The following is a 19,275-nucleotide window of genomic DNA, read 5'->3' on the forward strand; positions in this document are numbered from 1 at the left end:
ATGGGAAAGTGTGTGAATTAATTTAGTTAATATTTTACTAAATACGTAAAAGCTTTTAGATGCTGCTTCCGCTCTCAAGGTTCTTTTTTTTTTTTAAGATTCAGATTATATATTTTCTATTGTTCTATCACAGACTAAGGAATGGTGTAAAACATACAGTCCAAAAACCATCAGTCTGACCTAAGTAAACTCAAGTAAAATTAATGACAAAGATATTCAAACTGCAAACTAAATTACCTTTAAAAAAAAGTTTAATGTGTTTTTTAATATTTAATATGCATTAAAAAAATTCTTGTGTTACATGTTTATGTATTCTATGTGTGGATACGTGTGGTAGTCTCCTTGTCAGTCAAATAGATTAGGCTCTTGGGGAAATGAGGGACATGTAATGTCTTGGTTACTGTTAGTCATTTTCTTAAAGAGACATCACTTCTATTAAATAAAGCAAGCATTGCTTCTAAGCTCTCAAGGTTATCTCTGGTGATTATAATTCACACTACAAATACCGCCTTAATGTGGTGTGATGTGGAGAGATCACAGGTTTCACACATCCCTATTCATTGTTTTTTATTAATTTGACCTCACGCAACATTTAACATGATGGTGTAAAGTCATGAAAAAGAAAAGTCAGACTAAAGTGGGAATTGTCATGTTTGTTAAACAAGACTATCAAACCACATTACATCATATTCAAGACCATAAAATAAACCCCAGTCAATTGACTTGTCTCTTATGGAAATTTAACCATTACGCTCTCCTTTCTCTTCCATGTCATTTTTTCCATTTCTGCTCGGGGGAAAGCCGATATCTTCCATCTCTGCGGATTACTGCTGCTCTAAAACTCCTCTGGAGGACACTCGACCCTGAGAGGAGCAGTGAGCTTAAACCCCAATGTGCCCTTTTCTGCCCTATTCCACTCCTCATTGTCCCCAAGGAACACTGGCAGTGAGTCTCCATGTCAGAATGAGTCATTAGCTTACTCTGTGAATGAAACCGGCAGCAATGTTTCCATATATAGAGGAGAAACACAAGAGCCAGGGATATTTATCTTTGGTAAAACAGCAAATAGGCCACATTCTGATCAAACAATCTGATTTAAACAAATAAATAAGCAAATAAATGAAGACATATGAACTGAAATCAGCTTTACACTCTTATGGCTGATTGGAAACCTGGTGTAGTGATTTTTATTTTTGCTACATTTTGCATATTGTCCACACTTTGCATTTTGTCCACATATAATGAGGTCAAACTTACATTTTCTGAATGTAATTATATTACTGAACAACCCTAATGCTGTTTTAATGCATTTTAAGTGCATTAAGACGGCACTTAAAATTCAGCATGCAGTTTCTTGCGTACAGCCCTACTAATACAGATATTTACTAAATATTTACACTTAACACTTTCAAGTATAACAGCGAGGGCAGGAGTACCTCACTGTGTAAAACATCCTCATGATGACACTGTCAGAGTGAATATGCAAAAAAGAAGAAGCTGACATTCTTTTTAACATTAATTGTCAGTAGAGATATAGAAAGAGATTGAAAACTATGGCTAAGATGACTCAAAGTCTTCAAATTTAGGCCAGCTCAGTTTGACTAGATTTTGGAAAATACATTCATTATAGCATCCTGCAGGTGTAGAAATCCACCGCTCACTGTGCTGGAAAGAAAAACAACAGAGCAATTTGCACAGAATTTCAGTCTAAAAAATATCTGTCAGGGCACAGCAGCCTGCCCTGGGAGAAAAGCACTGCAGTGGAAATGATTGTCCTCTCTGAAACTGTCTCTCTTGGGACAGAATCCCCGCCTCCTAAAAAAACAAAAACAAAACACAACATGTTAAAACACAAAATATTAAAATCTTCACTTTTATTTCAAAAATTGCATGAATGGTAACTTTTTTTCTTATGTTCCTAAATTTCCTAAAAAGAAGGACCCTGCCTTCAAGCTATTTAGGAAAATAGCTTAATCTGTTACTCATGCTAATGTGTGCAAGTACTGTTTGTGCAGTAGTGTGCTCTTAAAAAATTAGCATATGTTATACTGGATTAAAAGCATTCATGAATCATTGGTGTCACATAACACTCACAGCGCTGTAAAAATACAAGAAAATGTAAATCAGCACCAGCTTACCTCGGTGTGCTTATTTGTGGTACGCTTGCTTCCACTCTCAAGATCATACAGTAAATATTTTGGAGAAATCCATACAAATCGGGTGACAGATAAACATAGTCACAGATAAAGTCATACTTTTGTCAAAGAGTAATAAGGGAAAAACATAGTATGGCTTATGAATGCCATACTAATATATATATATATATATGTATATCTATATATCTACATATATATATCTATATATCTATATATATATCTATATATATGTATATATATATATATCTATATATCTATATATATATATATATATATATATATATATATACACATACATACATATGTATATATATATGTATATATATATATATTGAGCCATAGGATTGTGCAAGCAGTATCCTGTTGAAAGTCATCGGAGTTAAATGATTCCGAGTTTCACTTTCTTTCTTGGAAGTGTCCTTTTATCACAAGATGTGTGTGTAGCACATATTAGCATGAGAACTTGAGCTATGTTGTGTGTTTTGTGGATCTGACTGTCTGAAAATCAGCATATCAAGGCAAGTTGAGGCAAGTTACAAAAAGAAAGGAAACAAACATTAAAAACTAAAATTACTCTGACACAGCATCCTACACATCACTATGTTAGCTTGGGAATATTACCATGTTGCATTAACATTTATCTCAAGGCACTGGGTATTGCAGTTGATATTTCATTATTTATTTATTATTATTTTTTAAATAAAATCATTGATTATGAGAAAACTGGGGCTAAAGAAGGAATATCAGCATTTTCTCTGAAGTGGGGCAGCAAATTTTGGGGGGAGGCCACCCCCCACCCCCCCTGGTGGCACCCCTGCTAACTAATCTGGCTTTCACTATGCCTCATAATCAATGAGTTTTTCATAATTAATGAGGCTTTCTGCCTTTTTTCCACACAAAAAGGCACCAAAACAGGTAGCTCCGTATGTTTGAGCTGCCAGATTTAAACAAAAAAATATATCTCAGAAATCCTTCATACAACACATGGATTTATAGGAAGAGATTTACTCCTCTTTGGGTCGAACCAGGAATCTTTTACCTTACTTGATTGTGTAGACCGTTAAGCAATGCATCTCATACAGTGATCATTGCCTGGGTACAGTGAAAATAATTACTTTGGCCCCATTTGACACAAGGTGGAAACCTATATTGTTACCAGTTCCCTTTAATCCTATATTAACTTTTTGGACTACAGTATTATTCATCTACACAATCCAGTCCCTGTTCTTGTCAGATATAAGTATATTCTATTGCCATAGCTCTTGGGAGGGTAGGGCTTAATATATGATCAACATTATTTACCAGTTGTAAAATCACTTAATCTGCTGTTCAATGCACAGGTATAGTCTACAGTATACAGTGTAACTTATCTGAGCCTGTGAGCTGGCTGCTACCCTTAGCTTTTTTTTTCTTTAATGCTAGGGCTGATGGAAGTCACTGGACCTAATCCAGATGGACCATTGAACCAAAATAATGAAGTGGCTGAGGGATGCATGGACCTGCAGACCAGCTGCAGTGTTGTAATACTTCACCTGGAAGGCAGTAATCTGATTTGGAGGTAATATCATCTATTATATGATGCAGACTGAAGGTGGCGGACTTTTTTTTAGTATTGTAGCAACTATAAAAGGTCAATTAGCACTTTATATGTAAACCCGGTTTCTATTATTTGATTATGTGCAGCAAAATGATTTTTATATGCATATGTATACATATGCATGTATACATATACAAAAAATATGTATACATATGCATATACTGCAACGAATGTAAGCTGTGTGTTATTATATATTTCTGTGGTTTACAAGCTACGTTTTGTAGCTCTGACTATCCTCTTACAAATGTGGGAATATTGTTGAAAATCAGCGTATCAAGGCGAGTTACAAAAAAATCCACAAAAAACTTCTATTAAAATTCAAAAGAAGGAAGCATATATTAAAAACTGAAATGACGCTGACAAAGTATAATATGATTGGGGAATCTGGTGAAAATGGCTCACAGAAATGTTTGGAAACTAAACTCCTGACTGTGGGAAAGCAAATGAAGATAAATGCTGTTTTAAATGCATAAAAGCACGGGGGTTTAGATAAACAATCTCCACTTAAATAGAAAATGGCTTCTTAAAGAATTACTTAAAGACTTTATTTGTGCAGTTCCTCAGATATGTATGCTTTAAGTACAGCAGACATTTTAGCATTGATGATTTTTTTCCCCCAAATATCTGCCTCTAGCTCTACCCACTTCAAAAGCAGCAACAGTCATATTTTTTGCAGTGATTGTCTATGAGACACGTTAAATTGTTTTTCTTTGCCTCTTTGTGAGTTACACTAGTTGATTTACAAGCACAGTAAAGGTTGGAAATGACACTGTAGAACTACTTGTCGAACCGCTTTAAAATGTAGCACTTGAATTTGCACATAGATGACACTGGTTTAATTCACAGTGAAAGATAATCTCTGATGTGGATATCAATAAAAATGTAATATGTGGTCTGCCCTGTGTAAATTTATTTTATGGACCCATTCCTCTTGTCTTCTAGGGCGTGGACTGTGGCTGCAATATTATTCAGCAGTACCACTTTTCAAAATTAGCAGGCCCCAGATAAGTACACAAACTCAGCAGAATGCTCCTGCACAATTTCTATTAGCCAAAGTTTATAAACTTCTTTTGTGTATAGTAAATTTAAGTGCAAATCTCTCTTTGAAATGAATCAAATCACGTATTACATTTGACTTAAGTTTAACTTAATTTTGCTGAACTGGCTCATGGAGAAATACAAACATTCAGAAATACAAACTCTCCAAAGTGTCTCATTACATTAAAGCACTGACATAGTACAGACTCACACAGGAGCTTTCTTCATAACTGACATGAATTCTGAAAAGTTCTCCTCCTGCACAGCTTGTACCTACAATCCAACCTGACAGTCAGCAGCTATGTGAGGATTTCAGCATATTACGCTATCAACATGCAGGGGAAAAAAGGCTAAAGAAAAGGCTCCAAAAAAAATCAGTTCAGTCACTTACCGACCACGTTCTCATACCAGATGACAATGTAATCAAGATGTTTAGAGCTAAAGTGCGTTTTTAGGAAAGCCTACCACTAGCTCCAATAATGTTAGCTTATAACCAGCCGTTGTTGTTGTTTAGCTGGCTTATTGTCAGATGTCCCGAGATGAGAGAGGGCCACATGTCTAATTGCTGTGTTAAAGCCCTGAAGATGAAACTTGAGCTGAGGAGGTAGAACTGAGGGAAGCAAGACAGCAGTGGTGGAGGAGCCAGACATAATGAGAAATAAATGATGAAGGATACATGCGCAAATATATAGTTTGAAAGAGCTATTTGTAAAAGTAACTTCTTAGGCTGGTCTCTGGCCACATAAAATGTGATTACATGGAACAGTGATCTTGACCAGTGTATGTATATATTTTTCATATAGCATCAAATCACAACAACAGTTGCCTTAGGGTGTTTTGGACAATCATATATTTTATTTATATATTTAGTATTTTATACCTTTATGCATTTTTAAGTCTGCACCTAAAAGTCAATGCAGAATTTTTGGGACTTTAAGTGAAAATTGCACCTTTGCATGTCGCATTACTTACATTTAAATGTACTGAACAGGGCTACTCGTACGAGGCTTCAAGGCTTTCAGAGGTGCTTTGAGCCCTCATTCCTTGTAACAGTGTTACACGACTTTCATTTTCAGTGTGCTTTATTTCTTCTTAGAGGGGTTTTTAATTAAATCCCGAGTATCGCCTGCTAAGAAGGTAATATCACAATCTTTGTTTGACATACTGCTCAAATAAAAGTTGCACGCACTCTTATTCACAAGCTTTCATCCAAAATTCCCCTCACACTTTATGAACAGTTCTATGAAACTACAAGGGTCTGTTTCACGTTTGCTTTTTATGTCCATAAGTGTGTGTCCATGAGTGTGCTCATGGGTGTGTGCATGCTTCATTGCAGCCTTTCGTCATTTCATTGTTTTACTCAGAGACCTTTTATGAAGTTCAGATTGTTTGGGGATTTGGAGACCATCAGCACAATTGGCAAAGGCATAATGAATGCTTCTGTATTTTGTGCACCCTTGTGGCCAGTTTGCAGTTGTGAAAAGGTTTAGATGCATTGAACGTACATGTCCTAAGTGAAAAAAAATCTTTATTTCATTCATAAATGACCAAAAACAGTTTAGCAATTAGAATGAATCAAATTAACTAATTTATAGACAAATAAACAGAGGTTATATCAAACTACTTAACGGTAATTAAAAGGTAAAGCGACATTAAGCGACATTTAAAACAGGGAATATAGAATCAAATGCTTTAATTATAACAGTGCAAACAGAACAGAATCTCATGTACAAAATTAGATATAGAAATCTACATTTTAATGCAAGCATATTGACAAGAAAACATATTTAACTTGAGAAAAAGTGAAAATACATTTCTTATGGATGGTACTAGTTGAAGGTCACAAAGATCCGGTTCAAATTTGAGAAAATCCTTCATATAGGCTTTGACAGTGTGCAGAAGAGTGGAACTTTACTTGGGAAGAACATAATTCAAAGCAATCTCATTCCACAGGAAGAAAGGGAATAGTAAGAGTTCTCTGCAAAAGGCTTCTGCTGGTCACTTGTAACACAGGATAATGGCTATTAAACTGCACACAGGTACTGAAAAGAGTTCTAGACTTTGTGAGTTTTTCTTGGAAGCCATTTGAACAGAGTCTTGCACAGCTTTTTGCTTTTCAGCTTTGTCTTTGTTAAGTTCTTAATGACGACATTTTGGAGCAGGCTGAAGGTTAAAGGCTGGGATAGGTGCGCAGTTGAACGATTCAGAACCTCCAAGAAGCGTCTTTCCTGCTGCCTGAAGTCATACTCTACACTGGAGAGACACACACACAGCCCCAAATTAGTTATTCTCCACCTGAAGAAAACACACATTACAAAAAACAAAAAGTGTGTCAAACCTGAAAGCTTTCTCCGAAGATGCAAATGAATGTTTTAGTGTGTCGTATCTGCATTTCCAGCTCATTTTTACATAATGCAAAAGCTTTTCATGCCTCAAAATCACTATAAACTGTGTTGCTACATTTCACTTTGCTTTGTGTGGTCTCCTCATGTGGGAAGCGCTGCACTTGTCAGGTTTCAAAGTGGCTGATTGGTTTGGGCAGGTAGACATTTCCCAGCAGGATATCCTCTTTTTTTGGAGGGTACACAAGTCTGGTTTAAATATTCTTATCTCCCCACTTGGCCTTTTAAGGACCAGATGCCCACACACACACTCCACACACACACTCCACACACACGCGCACACACACTGGTCAGCAAATCAACTTATGTAACACTCTTTTTGTCATACAAAAGGGGTTTTGGAAAATAAGGAGCTCAACAGGAATGTTTTGAATATTTCACGATGAAGACAATTTAAGGTTTTGCTTTCTCGAGCTTGAGGCGTTTTTGTTTTCCGAAAAGATGATGAGAAGAATTTTAGATTTTCCTCAGCCCACTTAGTAATATTTTTTATTCTCCATTGCTTCCACCTGATGCAACATTTTAGTTATTAGGTGCAAACTATACCAGTGTTGGAATATGAGAACTAACCAATATTCCATGATAAGTCTTACAGGCAAAGGATGCGAAAGCTCTTCTCAGACAGCAGACAAACAATTCCTTTCACTGCTTTCTTTAATAAAGTTTGCAATGCACTGAAATGCAACCGCTACTGCTGAATTGCTGTCATGAAAACTAAGACAGTAATAGCTCAGTTTGCAATAACTACTTTTGATATATTCTCCTGCTTCCTACGAGTCATCGAATCTTCTAAAACATTTCATTTTAATACAGCATAACATCAATTAGTCTACAATCCAACTGACAATGCAAATTTTGACTTCATAAATCAGTATAAATCAGTTTTGTAGGCTGCTTGGACCTGACTCAGTTCTGTCTGCCTGCTTACATTTCCAAATAGACTATGCTACATAAAGCAAGTGCTTAAATTTGGCAGTTTTTCCATAAGATTTATCGTGTTCTCTGACAGGAAAATATAATCCTTCTGTTACTTCTGAGCAAGAAACTGCTTGCTAATGACAGTAAGTCATTAATTTTTAGAGAAATGAAGAGAACAGACTGGCCAAGAACTGGCAGCTGCAATGGCAAAGGTGCTGACCCATGAACTGAACTGTGTGCCTGAAACTGTAAATCTGTTGTCCGACTTTGTCCTTGAATAAACTGATACGTGTTCCTGTTACTGTGCATGCCATGCATGTTGATTTGGTTTAATTGGTTTCTTCATCTCTTTTATTGAATGAACACCAAAAGGGAAGCAAGTAGCAAAATTAAGGTGTATTAATTATAATGTAGCATTCTTATGGTACATTGCAGCAGATTTGATCAGTTATGTGTTCAGACTTTGCATGTAGGCACAACTGTCATCTCACCTGTATACAACACAAGCAGTTTTCTGACACGTTGAGCAGTCTTTGAAGTCCTGTCCTGTTTTGTGGGATCGCCGACTGGAATACAGATAAAGCACATTTTATATCACAAATATTGTGAATAACTGCTTAACTCTGTAACCCTTCAGTGCAAGAGAGTATGAGCTATTAAGAATTCTAACATAACTTGAATGGAAAAGGAAGGATGAATTAATGTATGACCCTATCAACTATCAGCAGCTTACATGAATCATTGTGTCTTATTGTTAATGAAAGAAAAATAAACGATGCAGCTGATGTAACAACTAAGGTATATGATGTCTTTTTAAGTCATGATAAACCATAAACCCGTCCTTTTGTGTTAACCAAATCATCCTTTTAGATTTACAGTGTAATCATCTTTCCTATCACTGTATCCATCTGAGACACTTTCAGTCTATATAACATAGCGTGTAAGACATCAGTAGGTTATTAGGAGTTGGTTTTTCTAAAACATGACCTCAGAGACAGTCACAGCTTATTAACACAGCACACTGAATGAGAATGATTGACAGAGACACGTTGCCAGAGGCCTGTTTTAATTCCTGTTATTTGTCCCAGAAGAATTGCGTGGCTATATAAATCTCTGCCCCCCTGAAATGCCCAAGTAGGTTTCTATCATACTCAGGAGCATAATCACGGACCTGTTTTTCAAACCTGCAACAATGTTGCAATGCCACATAACTACAATTCGAATCAGATTTTTTGCACGTTTGTGAAACAGACTTGATAACATGTTAGCAGTACTGCCTTCAAATTGATTTGTGCAACTTAAATCACAGTGTGCGAAATTATTTACACGACTGAAACTCGTTTGGTTCAAATGTCATTGAGGTCTTCCAGTGCAGATGCTGGAATATCTTTCTTCCTATTATTTACTTTAGTTATAGGACAGAATGGGGAAATATGTGAGAAATATGTGAGAAACACGTGAAGCTCTGTGCTTTTGAAAAAAAAACTGACCCTGTTTTGGTTACTGTACCCTTGCTTTTGTACAGTAATAGATAGAAACATCCTACATCCTGGTTTTCTGTATCATTTTTGTCCTTGGCAATACAGTAATTAGTAGCTAATTAACTGAACAGTGGGTGAGTAAAACATGTGTTTATAAATTTAACAAATGCACAACTGTTTTCAGTCTAAAAACAATGGTGTTTGCATTGATATTCAATGCTGCTGAGTGTTTCCAATCTAAGTGATGACTCACTGTAAAGCCAGAGATCAGCAGAAGCAGGAATGCTTTTAAAATAATTCCTAGACAGGATTCTGGCTGCTGTACCTGTACTGGACTGAATATAAAGTATTACAGCAAAGTATTTACAACTCATCTCTAACAAAGCATGTTAAGTATATGCCATTCACAAATATGTAAAGCTCTATTGTACTAAATATTAGATATTCAAGTAAAAAACTGATGATCCTGAAGTGATAAAGAAAGCTCAACACATCCCTTATTACACTTCCACACACACTCAGAGCCCAGACACACACGCACATTTACTTACCCACTGGTTGGAGCGTGCCATGTCTCTAGGTCATGGATAATGTTAAGCAGAGTAGTGATCCTGTCCTTGTTGGCTGCCAGGCTGGCCTCCACAGTCTCGAGTCTCTGCTGTAAGGCTGCTGATTTGCAGCACTGTGGGGAAGATGGCAGCAGCAGGGCTGCATCAGCTGGGTGGGAGTGAGCCAGGCTGGTGTCCTCTGGGCATGGCTGAGGAGGAGCGGGGTTGTCAATTGCCTCCACTTTCTTAGACTGGAGGCGGAGATAGGATGCCAAGGGCTTTGTTGATGATAGCAATATGGAATTGCAATCAAGGCCTGTGTGCATACGGGGTTCTCTCTCACTGCTGCATGGGGCTGGCGCAGTGAAAGAACGCTCGGTACGTGTGAGTGTTTGTGGCGGTAATAATGTGTCAGAGTTTTGCTGGACTGAGGATTTGATGATGGGTTTGACATTTCTAGTTGAGGTGATGGGTCCACAGTTTGTTTGCACTGTTATAGAGGGTGTTGAGTTGATGGGATGTGTCTCTTTAACTACGTCAGTTTTAAGCTTAACATTTGCATGACTGGCTGATACACCCAAGGCAAACCGTTCTGCATTTGAATTCTTTTGCTGGGCTGTTGTTACCGGTGGGCATGTTGCACAGTGTCCCTCATGTTCGGTTTCTGCACATCCTTGATTATGTGCAGGCTTTTGTTGTTCCGTTTTTATGAAACCCTGCAGACAAGAGCTGTTTGACTTAATTAGGGAAATGTAATTCTGGAGGTTTGCGACCTGCGATGGATTTGAATTTTCATGGTCTTTTGACTCATGCACAATTAATTCATTGGTTAGATTAGCACTGAAGTTACTTTTATCAGAATGCAACTCCTCGCTGGGTTTATTGGTTGATTTAGGGTGATTAGTGCTAGCATCACTGCCCCTGTTATGATCTTTTGGCACAATTTGAGGCTTAGATAATGCATGCGGAAGTGCTAAGTTGCTTTCCTGATGACAAACAACACCACATTTACCAGGTTTGTTACTGCTTTGAGTTCTGATGTCTGGTCCTAGTGTGCATTGAGGTTTGCTTTTGTCGGGGGCTTCATTACAGCTAACTACCTGTGCTGTGCCTATTGATTGAAGCAAATTTGCACTTGATACAGAGACATTATTTTGTTTCTCTGTCAAGGCAAACAAATGCGTGCCAGCTGGGGTTGCAGATTTTTTCGAATTGAATGCTGTGTTCCTGAGAGCTATATTTTTGTTCAGGGTGCTGTTAAATCCAAGTCTAGAGCTGGAAGTAGTACTCACAGGCACCTTAACTTCCGAGTCTAGGAGATTGGATGCACTAGATGTTGTGTCTAGGAAAGATGTACAAGCGTGAAGCAGAGGTTCAGAATTTGAAGAGTTAGGGTGAATTATTTGTGCAGGCACAGACTTATCATCACATGCAATTTGATCTGAATTAGTTTTATAATTTAAAATGCTCAAATATAGATGCGGTATAGCTGGATGCTGTGGATTAGCAAAAGCTTGAATTCCAGTTGAGCTTATTCCTCTGTCAGTAAAAGGTATTTTAGCTAAAGATGTGCTAGCAGCTACTGTGGATGCCTTTTCTTGTAGTTTATGATGTTCAAGCAGAGCATGCGGTGGACCTGAGGGTAAAACGTGTGCAGGTGACTTTGATTTATGCATTTGGTTGAATGCATTGCTGGCCAGTGATAATGTGGGGCATTTAGGGCTAATTTGTTGGTTATTAGTTGTATTTATTTGACCCGCATGCTTGGAGTGTAGAGGCTTGTGCTGAGTATTGACTTTAGCAGCTATGCTTTCAGTGGACGTTGGTGCAGAATTAAAAACTGTGGTTGATATGAGTGTGTTGGTACTGGATGTATTTCCAGTCCCTGTGGCTACAGTATAGAAATGCGAAGGTGGTGACAGTGTAATCTCAGGTGCAGCATGTATAGACACACATACATTTTGAGATTCATTGTATTGTGTAGAAATGTGTTGTGTTGTCTTAATGCGCTTGGGGTAAGTGTGCGAATGTGGGTTGTTGGCCTTGGTAGCTATGGCCAACTTGGGGGTCAAAGGGAGAGTTGTTGGACGAGAGAGCTTATGGTCCTGTGGAGGTTTAGCACCAAATTTTTCACTGGAAACATCCTGTCTGGTTTCTATTGTTGCTTTTGTGATAGTGATGGTTTTAGCATGTAGGACGGTTGTAGGTTGGATTGATGTTTCACTTCTGGAAGGATTTATATTTGACAAAGTGACTTGATTGCCTATAGAGTGGACCGGGCATGCAGGGTGTGGTGTTTTTCGATACCTTAGTTCCTCATTAACGTATAATAATTGTGGATTGACTGTAATTTGGGTCCTGTTGTCAGTATTATTAATGCTGTCGGAGAGTTGTTGGTTTGCCGTAGGGTTTTTTTCAGTGTGGGATATTTGGAAAGGCGTAGAGGTCGAGAGTGAGGTGAAGGATGAGTTTAAAGAGTTCCCTCTAAGGAAAGCATTGGGAGTAGGAATTTTCTCCCCTATAATAACAGCTTTGTTGGTTACAGACTGTCTCCCTCCACAGTGGTTGCATATTTTTTGAGGCATACCAAAAGGTCGGGCAGCAGATAATGGCAGCGTCTTCCTACACAAATCTGTATAATGACCTTGCAATCTGGTCCGGTCTCCTCCACGACAGGTTGCTCCCTTTACAGGCTCGGCCTCATCATTGTGTACGGTAATCCCACCGATTGCCTCTGAGTCAACCACACTGCCATTAGTGTAACGGTTACCAGATTTACAATTAGACCTGGCATTCCCTGCAATGTGTGGATTTGTCTTGATTGCCCTGGTATAGCAATAAGTCCCTCTACTGTTCCTCTGACAGCAGGCCACATCCTTTGAGGCCTCACCTCCAAGTGCTTTGAAAGTCACTTCCTTTTTGGTCTTGGATTCGCCACTTTTCTGTTTTAGAATAGCCTTTTTCTCCTTGTCACTCTTTGTTAGTAGTATCTCCTTGTCTTCCGTTTCCTTGGTAATATAGCTGTTGGATGTTTGACTAATGTTATCTGAGAGTGTATCAGTTAGCTGGGTAGGAGGTCTACTTATCGCAGGGGATGTCTGAACACCAACACTGCACTGAAGTCCCCACAGGGCTCCTCCGGATCTGTCTCCTCCTGTTGCCTTCCAACCACGCACGCCAACCAAGGCAGGGACTCCTAAAACCGGAACCGAAGTCGTCAGGTCAGCTGCTCGTCTCCCCATTCCTCGACTGGTCGACTCAAAAGTCTGATAATTCAAAAAGGGGGTCAGCGTTTCCACATCATTACATCCATCTAAAAGTAAAAGAGGAACACGTTTAAAGCGAGAGACATTTTAGATGGCACTGTGAAGGAAATCCATGAGTAAGCAGGAAACAATGCACAGAGCTTGGGCTGAGACAAGGAAGCGCTTTAATAGTGCAAAAAAAGGAGGATAACTAGAGTTGTCAAGAATTGTGAGGATTGTGCTCTTACTTTCTTGGAATAAGACTGGAAAAAGCAATGACAATGTGCAAATGCTGATAACAAGAGAAGTGTTGTATATTATATCAGCACTTTGAACATAATGCAAAGATCCCACCCACATTAATGTTTCAACATAGCGCCTGGAGTAAACTCTAATGTCTTCTTTCATTACAGTATTTGCCATAGAAGGCAGCGTTCACCCCATTACCCTTCACGTTCAGCTCACCTTGAAAAAGAGTACCATACACTAATGCTATAGCCTTAATTAAGGTCTGTGTGCATTTAACCGCAACACCATTTCACGAAGGGGACAGCCTGTGTAAGTGTGTGTGTGTGTGTCTATGCGTGCACACAAGTTTTCTCATGTGTAGAGGAGGTCATTTTAATGATTTATGCAACAACAGTTCAGTTGTCAACACCAGGGTGATCATGTGTGGATTTTTCAGCAATTCTTTATTATACAGTTAAACACAGAGTGTGTGTCTATGTTAGCGCTTGCATGTATTCATTCATGACAAAAAAAGAACATGTAAATACATTTTGGTAAGGCTTTCTTCACTTTCTCCTGGCCTTCATACCCCTCAAACTCCTTTATCCAGATATGTCTAAATTGCTAGACGAACATTAGTCATCCACAGGGACTATTATTTTGGTTCTCGTGTCAACTGATGTTAGTTGAGCTAGGTCAAGTGACCCACGTCTGTAGTTGCTGTCTAATAATAAGTGACAACTGTCTTGTCCTGTTAATACACCATAAAAAAGCAAGCAGAGAAAAAACAAGCTATTGAAAAGCCGCAAAATGTTTACATGCCCTCAACTTAAGAATAAAACACAGACATACCTCAGTCTTTGTATGATCCTGCTGCAAGTCTTGGCTCCAAATGAGTTAGTTTTACGCACTCTCTTTTATGTCCTCATGGATTCTCAAGGTTCTGAGTGACTTTATTTTCATATGTTTTTATCCCTTAGCTGCACAATTCAAACTCAGTGCAGTCCACAGGCAGTCATCTCGGTAAAGCAATGCTGCTTAATGAGTTCTCTTCGTAACTGCTCAGATTCTGAACTAATCTACCTTTTATTGATCAGGCATAAAGCCAAGCTGTGTCCTCACTGCGCCCGCTTCTTGTTTTGGTCCTGCTGCTCCACACTGCTCCATAGTATGCCACAGTATGCTGTCCTCCAACACACTCTGCCCTACTATGCCTTATCTTTTTACCTCCTCTTCTCACTTACTCTTTCTGCGGTGCTCCCTCTCTGCTCTTTCTGCTACTGTCCTCCTTCCCAGCATTCATGTATCCTGGTCTATAGCTGGGTGGAGAAAGAGAGCAAGAGAGAGCAAGAGAGAGAAAGAGAGAGAAAGAGAGGGAGAGAGAGGAAGTGACTTGCATCAGTGGGGTAGGGACTGTGTGTAAATTACCATACAAGTTAAAAAACAGGAAATGTAAATGGCAGCAAATGTATGTAAACAAAGTTGTAGCAGTCTGAAGAGGCGGTAATTACAAATTAAGCCTCTTTAACACTATTACTAATTTGAGTCTCTAATTTCTTTAATGTATGTGGTTTCTTTTACAGAGAAGGCACTTTTATTCTAGATCGGGCTTAGTCCAGGTAGAAAATAAGCATTCATGTATAGCTAATGTTTGATTTTTCACATTTTGGGCACACATCCTTTTATTATCAGGATGTGTGGCCCCATGTCTTCAGTGCTCTGGGGGGTCTTCGGATGCCCTGGGTCTCCTGGGCTTTTCTCTGTCTGCATCTAGTTCCCAGAGGCCATTGTTTCAGCTTCTCACTGCTCATTATGTACATTTCATGACCAGTGTTGGGGTTGTTATGTACGTATTTCACATTACTTTTCTTAAAAGCAATCAAGTACTTTCTTAATTACTCACTGGAAAAAGCAATTCAATACACTAAACATTACTTTCACTTTATTCCAGTAAACAATATATACCATAAGCTAATGTTCTACATACCAACACAAATCCATATTCTAATGAGGACACATCTTTGAGGATGAGGATCTCTCTTTTAGTGATTAGATATGAACACAAAATCGACAGCACAAAGCAAAGTTGAAAACCAACCCAAAGAGAATTCAAAGTGATCGTCACAGTGATTCTACTTTAGCATGTAAAGACAGAAATGGAGGCAACAGTGTTTCAAGCCTGACTCCTTATCACTTCCTCTGTTATGCCACTGCCTCTGTTGAAGTTCAGGGTCCAGTTGCAGGTCTGGGGCTTGGAATCACTCAGCTTCAACATCACTCTGGGTTTTTTTTTTTTTGCCAGCTTTGCATTAGCATGCTGTCTGTGCAAATGTTCGCAAAAAGGAGCCAAAGTTATGTTAGCAGAATAATACAGATGTTTCTGTCCTGTACACAGTTTGCATTTCACCATCACACCCAGGTCCTTTGGCACAACAGTGGATGTAGACCATAATTCTGCTTGGACAGGACACCCTTAAAAAAGTACTTGTAATTAACATATAGTATTTCTATCGTACAGTGTACTTTTCTCCACATTGGCATTTAAAGCACTTCACCACATGTGTATTCTTACTTTTATGAATATTAATTACTTTTCAGATTCAGATTTTTTCTTGTTTTTGCAACTTTATTATGTTGTTGTGCAAAATTTTTGATGTCTTCACAAATAAATAAAAATAAATAAATAAATACATTTAAAAAAAATAAGCTTTGAAGGTTTTTTCCTGCTGCTGACATTAAAGCATGGTTTCTACCTTTATCAAGTACTGCAGTTAAGCCCTGTGGAATTCTTTTCTTTAATTATAACAACAATTTGAATATTGTCTTGGGATAATGGAAAAAAATATTATTTTCCATAGCAAACATGCAACATTCAAGTACATGTTTTAAGTGAATAAAAGTTTAATTTAATATCAATTAATGTGTATTTAATGTGTATTTTAAAAACCATGTATTTTTACATCTGACAAATAATTGATAAAACATCAAAATGTTTCTCATTTATGGATTTTAATGTGTCGTATATAAGCCCTTTGATGTATGTCATTTAAGTTTATGGACACTAGAGCCCACAGCCTCTAACATAATTTATCACCATGCCTGCATCAACAGGATATTCATAGGATATATTGAAATTATGAATAATCAAGTATGGTAATGTTTATATTTGCTGTCAAATAAATCAGGTTATGCACTATTATGGACATCATAATATTGATTATAGTCAAGTGATCTTTGTACAATCTCTAAATAATATATTCCTAAAATAAAAAGATAAGAATGAGTTGTTTTATTACTGTATGTTTTGATGTTCATGATTTTTTTGCACCTGAAATGATTTTTTTGCATCATCTCCTACAATTTTATTACTTTCACAAGATTAAATCTTCAGCCAGCATTAGACAGCACTGCAAATTAAAGGAGAAAAGAAAGGATAAATTAGACAGGATGAAGAGGATTGTCATGGATGTTAAAACCTCCAAAAACATTAAATACAAAAACAAATGAAATCAAACTAAGAATATTCTAATACTTTAATGTTTTATTTTCATACACTAATCTATTAAAATAATGAAAGTCCTGCTGCGCAAGGAAAATGCATCCATTCTGTGACTCTATATAGCATAGACTGGCTGCTGACTAATAATTTGGTTGGTAGTCAGCTCCGTTTAGACTGGAAAGATGAGAAATATGATGTGTAATATAATTATTTATCAGACTATTGTTATCATCAGATATTAGCAAATTTGACTATGGAAACCAGGCTGTGTGTTGACTTCTGATTTCAAGAGATTGCACTCAAATTCCATCACTGGAGCTGTAGGGAACATGAGGCTGACTTTGTGAATAAAATATTATCTCATAGCCTCGGGGCAATTACACAGTATTGTATCAGGGAAAATGCCTACAGTGAAAACGGTTTAACTGTCACTGTAAGAGTTTTGTGTGGTTTGCATTTATTCATCATAACAGTTGGTTATGCTTTAGTGAAGACATTTGAAAAGGAAAATCGCTTTCCTTTAAAAAAAAAAAATCTTGCGAGGGTGTATATTTGTATTTTGCCTTGTTAGCGTGGTGACAATAGACTGATAATTTGACAAGTGGGCTTCGAATATTAGATGTGGGTCTAAGAGATGCACATACATTTACATTTTACTAAGGCTCTTTCTCTTTTTTTCAAACATGTTTCCTTTAGGCAAATATAATGACATATTAGAATAATTATAGCCCATCTTTTTAAACCATGAGAACTCCTGATAATAGTCTGTACATGTGAATCAGAGAGAGCGACATTATTAATCCTTGGACTCTTGTTGTCATTTGTCACAATGCAATATGACTATCGAGAGTTTGGTTGTAGTTACCAATTAAGTTATACAAAGGTGATGAAGTGACATGGCTTGTGACTCTGTCTGGATTATATAAGTCTTTTGCAGACCCGTTAGGGTGTTTCTTGTAAGTCTAAAGTTGTTGCCCTTGCCATTAAATATTTGAGAAGTTACTGAAAAGCTGTATGCAATTCAGCAGCTTCCAGAGTGCTATATTCTTGTTGAGTCACAATGGTGAAAACATATTTTAGTGAGGTTCAATAGCGTGCCATACAGCTGTAATATGAAATCCAAACACTTAAATTAGCAATTTTGTTTTTCATTTTAAAGCTGCATTCAAAAAAACTGCCACAAGAGGGCAGATAAACATTAATTATGCCCCTTCACTGTTTCTTCCTCTTCTATTTTTTTACATCACTGACAACATGTCAGTATGACTGCTAATTATCATCAGTCTGTTGGAAAGGGACTGACATTTATGTAACATTTTTTCCATCATACTGACCGCTCAAAGCAATTCAGACATACCTAAATCACATTTAACCATAGATTCATGCACTACATTGTTCTATGCACTTTAACCACGTTATCTACCTCACACTAATGAGTTAAAATCCCCAGTTAGACTAACATACGTGCTTTTAGGCTTTTAGGTAGAGTTTGATGTCTTTAGATATTAATTCCACAAAAAGAAAGCCTTTTTCTATGAAGCGCCTTGAGGCGACTTTTGTTGTGATTTGGCACTATATAAATAAAATTGAATTGAATTGCCAGGAAGTACCCAGAAGAAAGCCAGCAGGCCTGGTTAGAATGCTAATACAGAAAAAGGTGACCATGAGGTTTGAAGCAGGGACTTTCTTGTTAACCACTGCCCCCCTGTGCTACCCAGGAATGGAGGAAAGTCACAATCCTATGTACAAGTGTCTTCAGAATGAATTGTGTTAGAATAAAGTCATCTTTAAAGTAGAATTTGATGTCTTTAGATATTAATTCCACAAAAAGAAAGCCTTTTTAGTTATTACATATGCTGCAAACAAAATGCTTATTAAATATGAACAGTATGGGTCGGCTGCAGCAAGAAAGCGGAGGAAGGGTGGTGTGCATTAATTACTTCTCCAGACAGATGGAGCCAGTGCAATGAATAGATAAAGGCTTTTCCTATTTTCCTAAAGAAAGACAAGTCTTTGTTCAAATAGAAGGGATGTTAAAGTCCCACGTTAATCATCATCCAGTCCCCTTTTCATGGCTTTGCCAACTTTAAAATGTTGAGATCTTGTTGACCTCGGATACTAATGCTGTATTTTCTCATTTCCTGCATTCCCATATTTCAAAAT

General features: G+C 37.6%; 1 protein-coding gene across 2 annotated transcripts; it reads right to left on the minus strand.

The window, feature by feature from the left end:
- Positions 1-6,402: 6,402 nt before the first annotated feature.
- On the minus strand, positions 6,403-14,882 carry LOC147321256 (uncharacterized). Of its 2 annotated transcripts, none has more exons than XM_086309607.1 (4): positions 14,466-14,882; positions 10,144-13,406; positions 8,603-8,677; positions 6,403-7,044 (listed from the first exon to the last, which is right to left on the minus strand). In XM_086309607.1, the coding sequence occupies exons 2-4, from the start codon at positions 13,380-13,382 to the stop codon at positions 6,846-6,848; spliced, it is 3,513 nt and encodes a 1,170-aa protein (XP_086165733.1). In that variant the 5' UTR covers positions 13,383-13,406; positions 14,466-14,882; the 3' UTR covers positions 6,403-6,845. The 2 variants fall into 2 exon arrangements, with proteins under 2 accessions (XP_086165733.1, XP_086165732.1); XM_086309606.1 differs by having other exon boundaries at positions 10,144-13,453.
- Between the last annotated feature and the right edge of the window lie 4,393 nt (positions 14,883-19,275).

This window comes from Aulonocara sp. 'chitande type north' Nkhata Bay, linkage group LG10, assembly GCF_057382095.1.
Source record: "Aulonocara sp. 'chitande type north' Nkhata Bay isolate Kocher_YH1m ecotype deep benthic linkage group LG10, A_spYH_male_GT1.1, whole genome shotgun sequence".
NCBI lineage: Eukaryota > Metazoa > Chordata > Actinopteri > Cichliformes > Cichlidae > Aulonocara > Aulonocara sp. 'chitande type north' Nkhata Bay.

What these genes read in the sequence shown, in the direction of transcription:
- LOC147321256 (XM_086309607.1), bottom strand. Translation starts at nt 13,382, where the DNA reads ATGGGGAGACGAGCAGCTGACCTGACGACTTCGGTTCCGGTTTTAGGA. An exon ending in TGGCACGCTCCAACCAGTGG is followed by an intron (nt 8,678 to 10,143) that starts GTAAGTAAATGT and finishes TCTGTATTCCAG; the next exon opens with TCGGCGATCCCACAAAACAG. An exon ending in ACTGCTTGTGTTGTATACAG is followed by an intron (nt 7,045 to 8,602) that starts GTGAGATGACAG and finishes GTGTCTCTCCAG; the next exon opens with TGTAGAGTATGACTTCAGGC.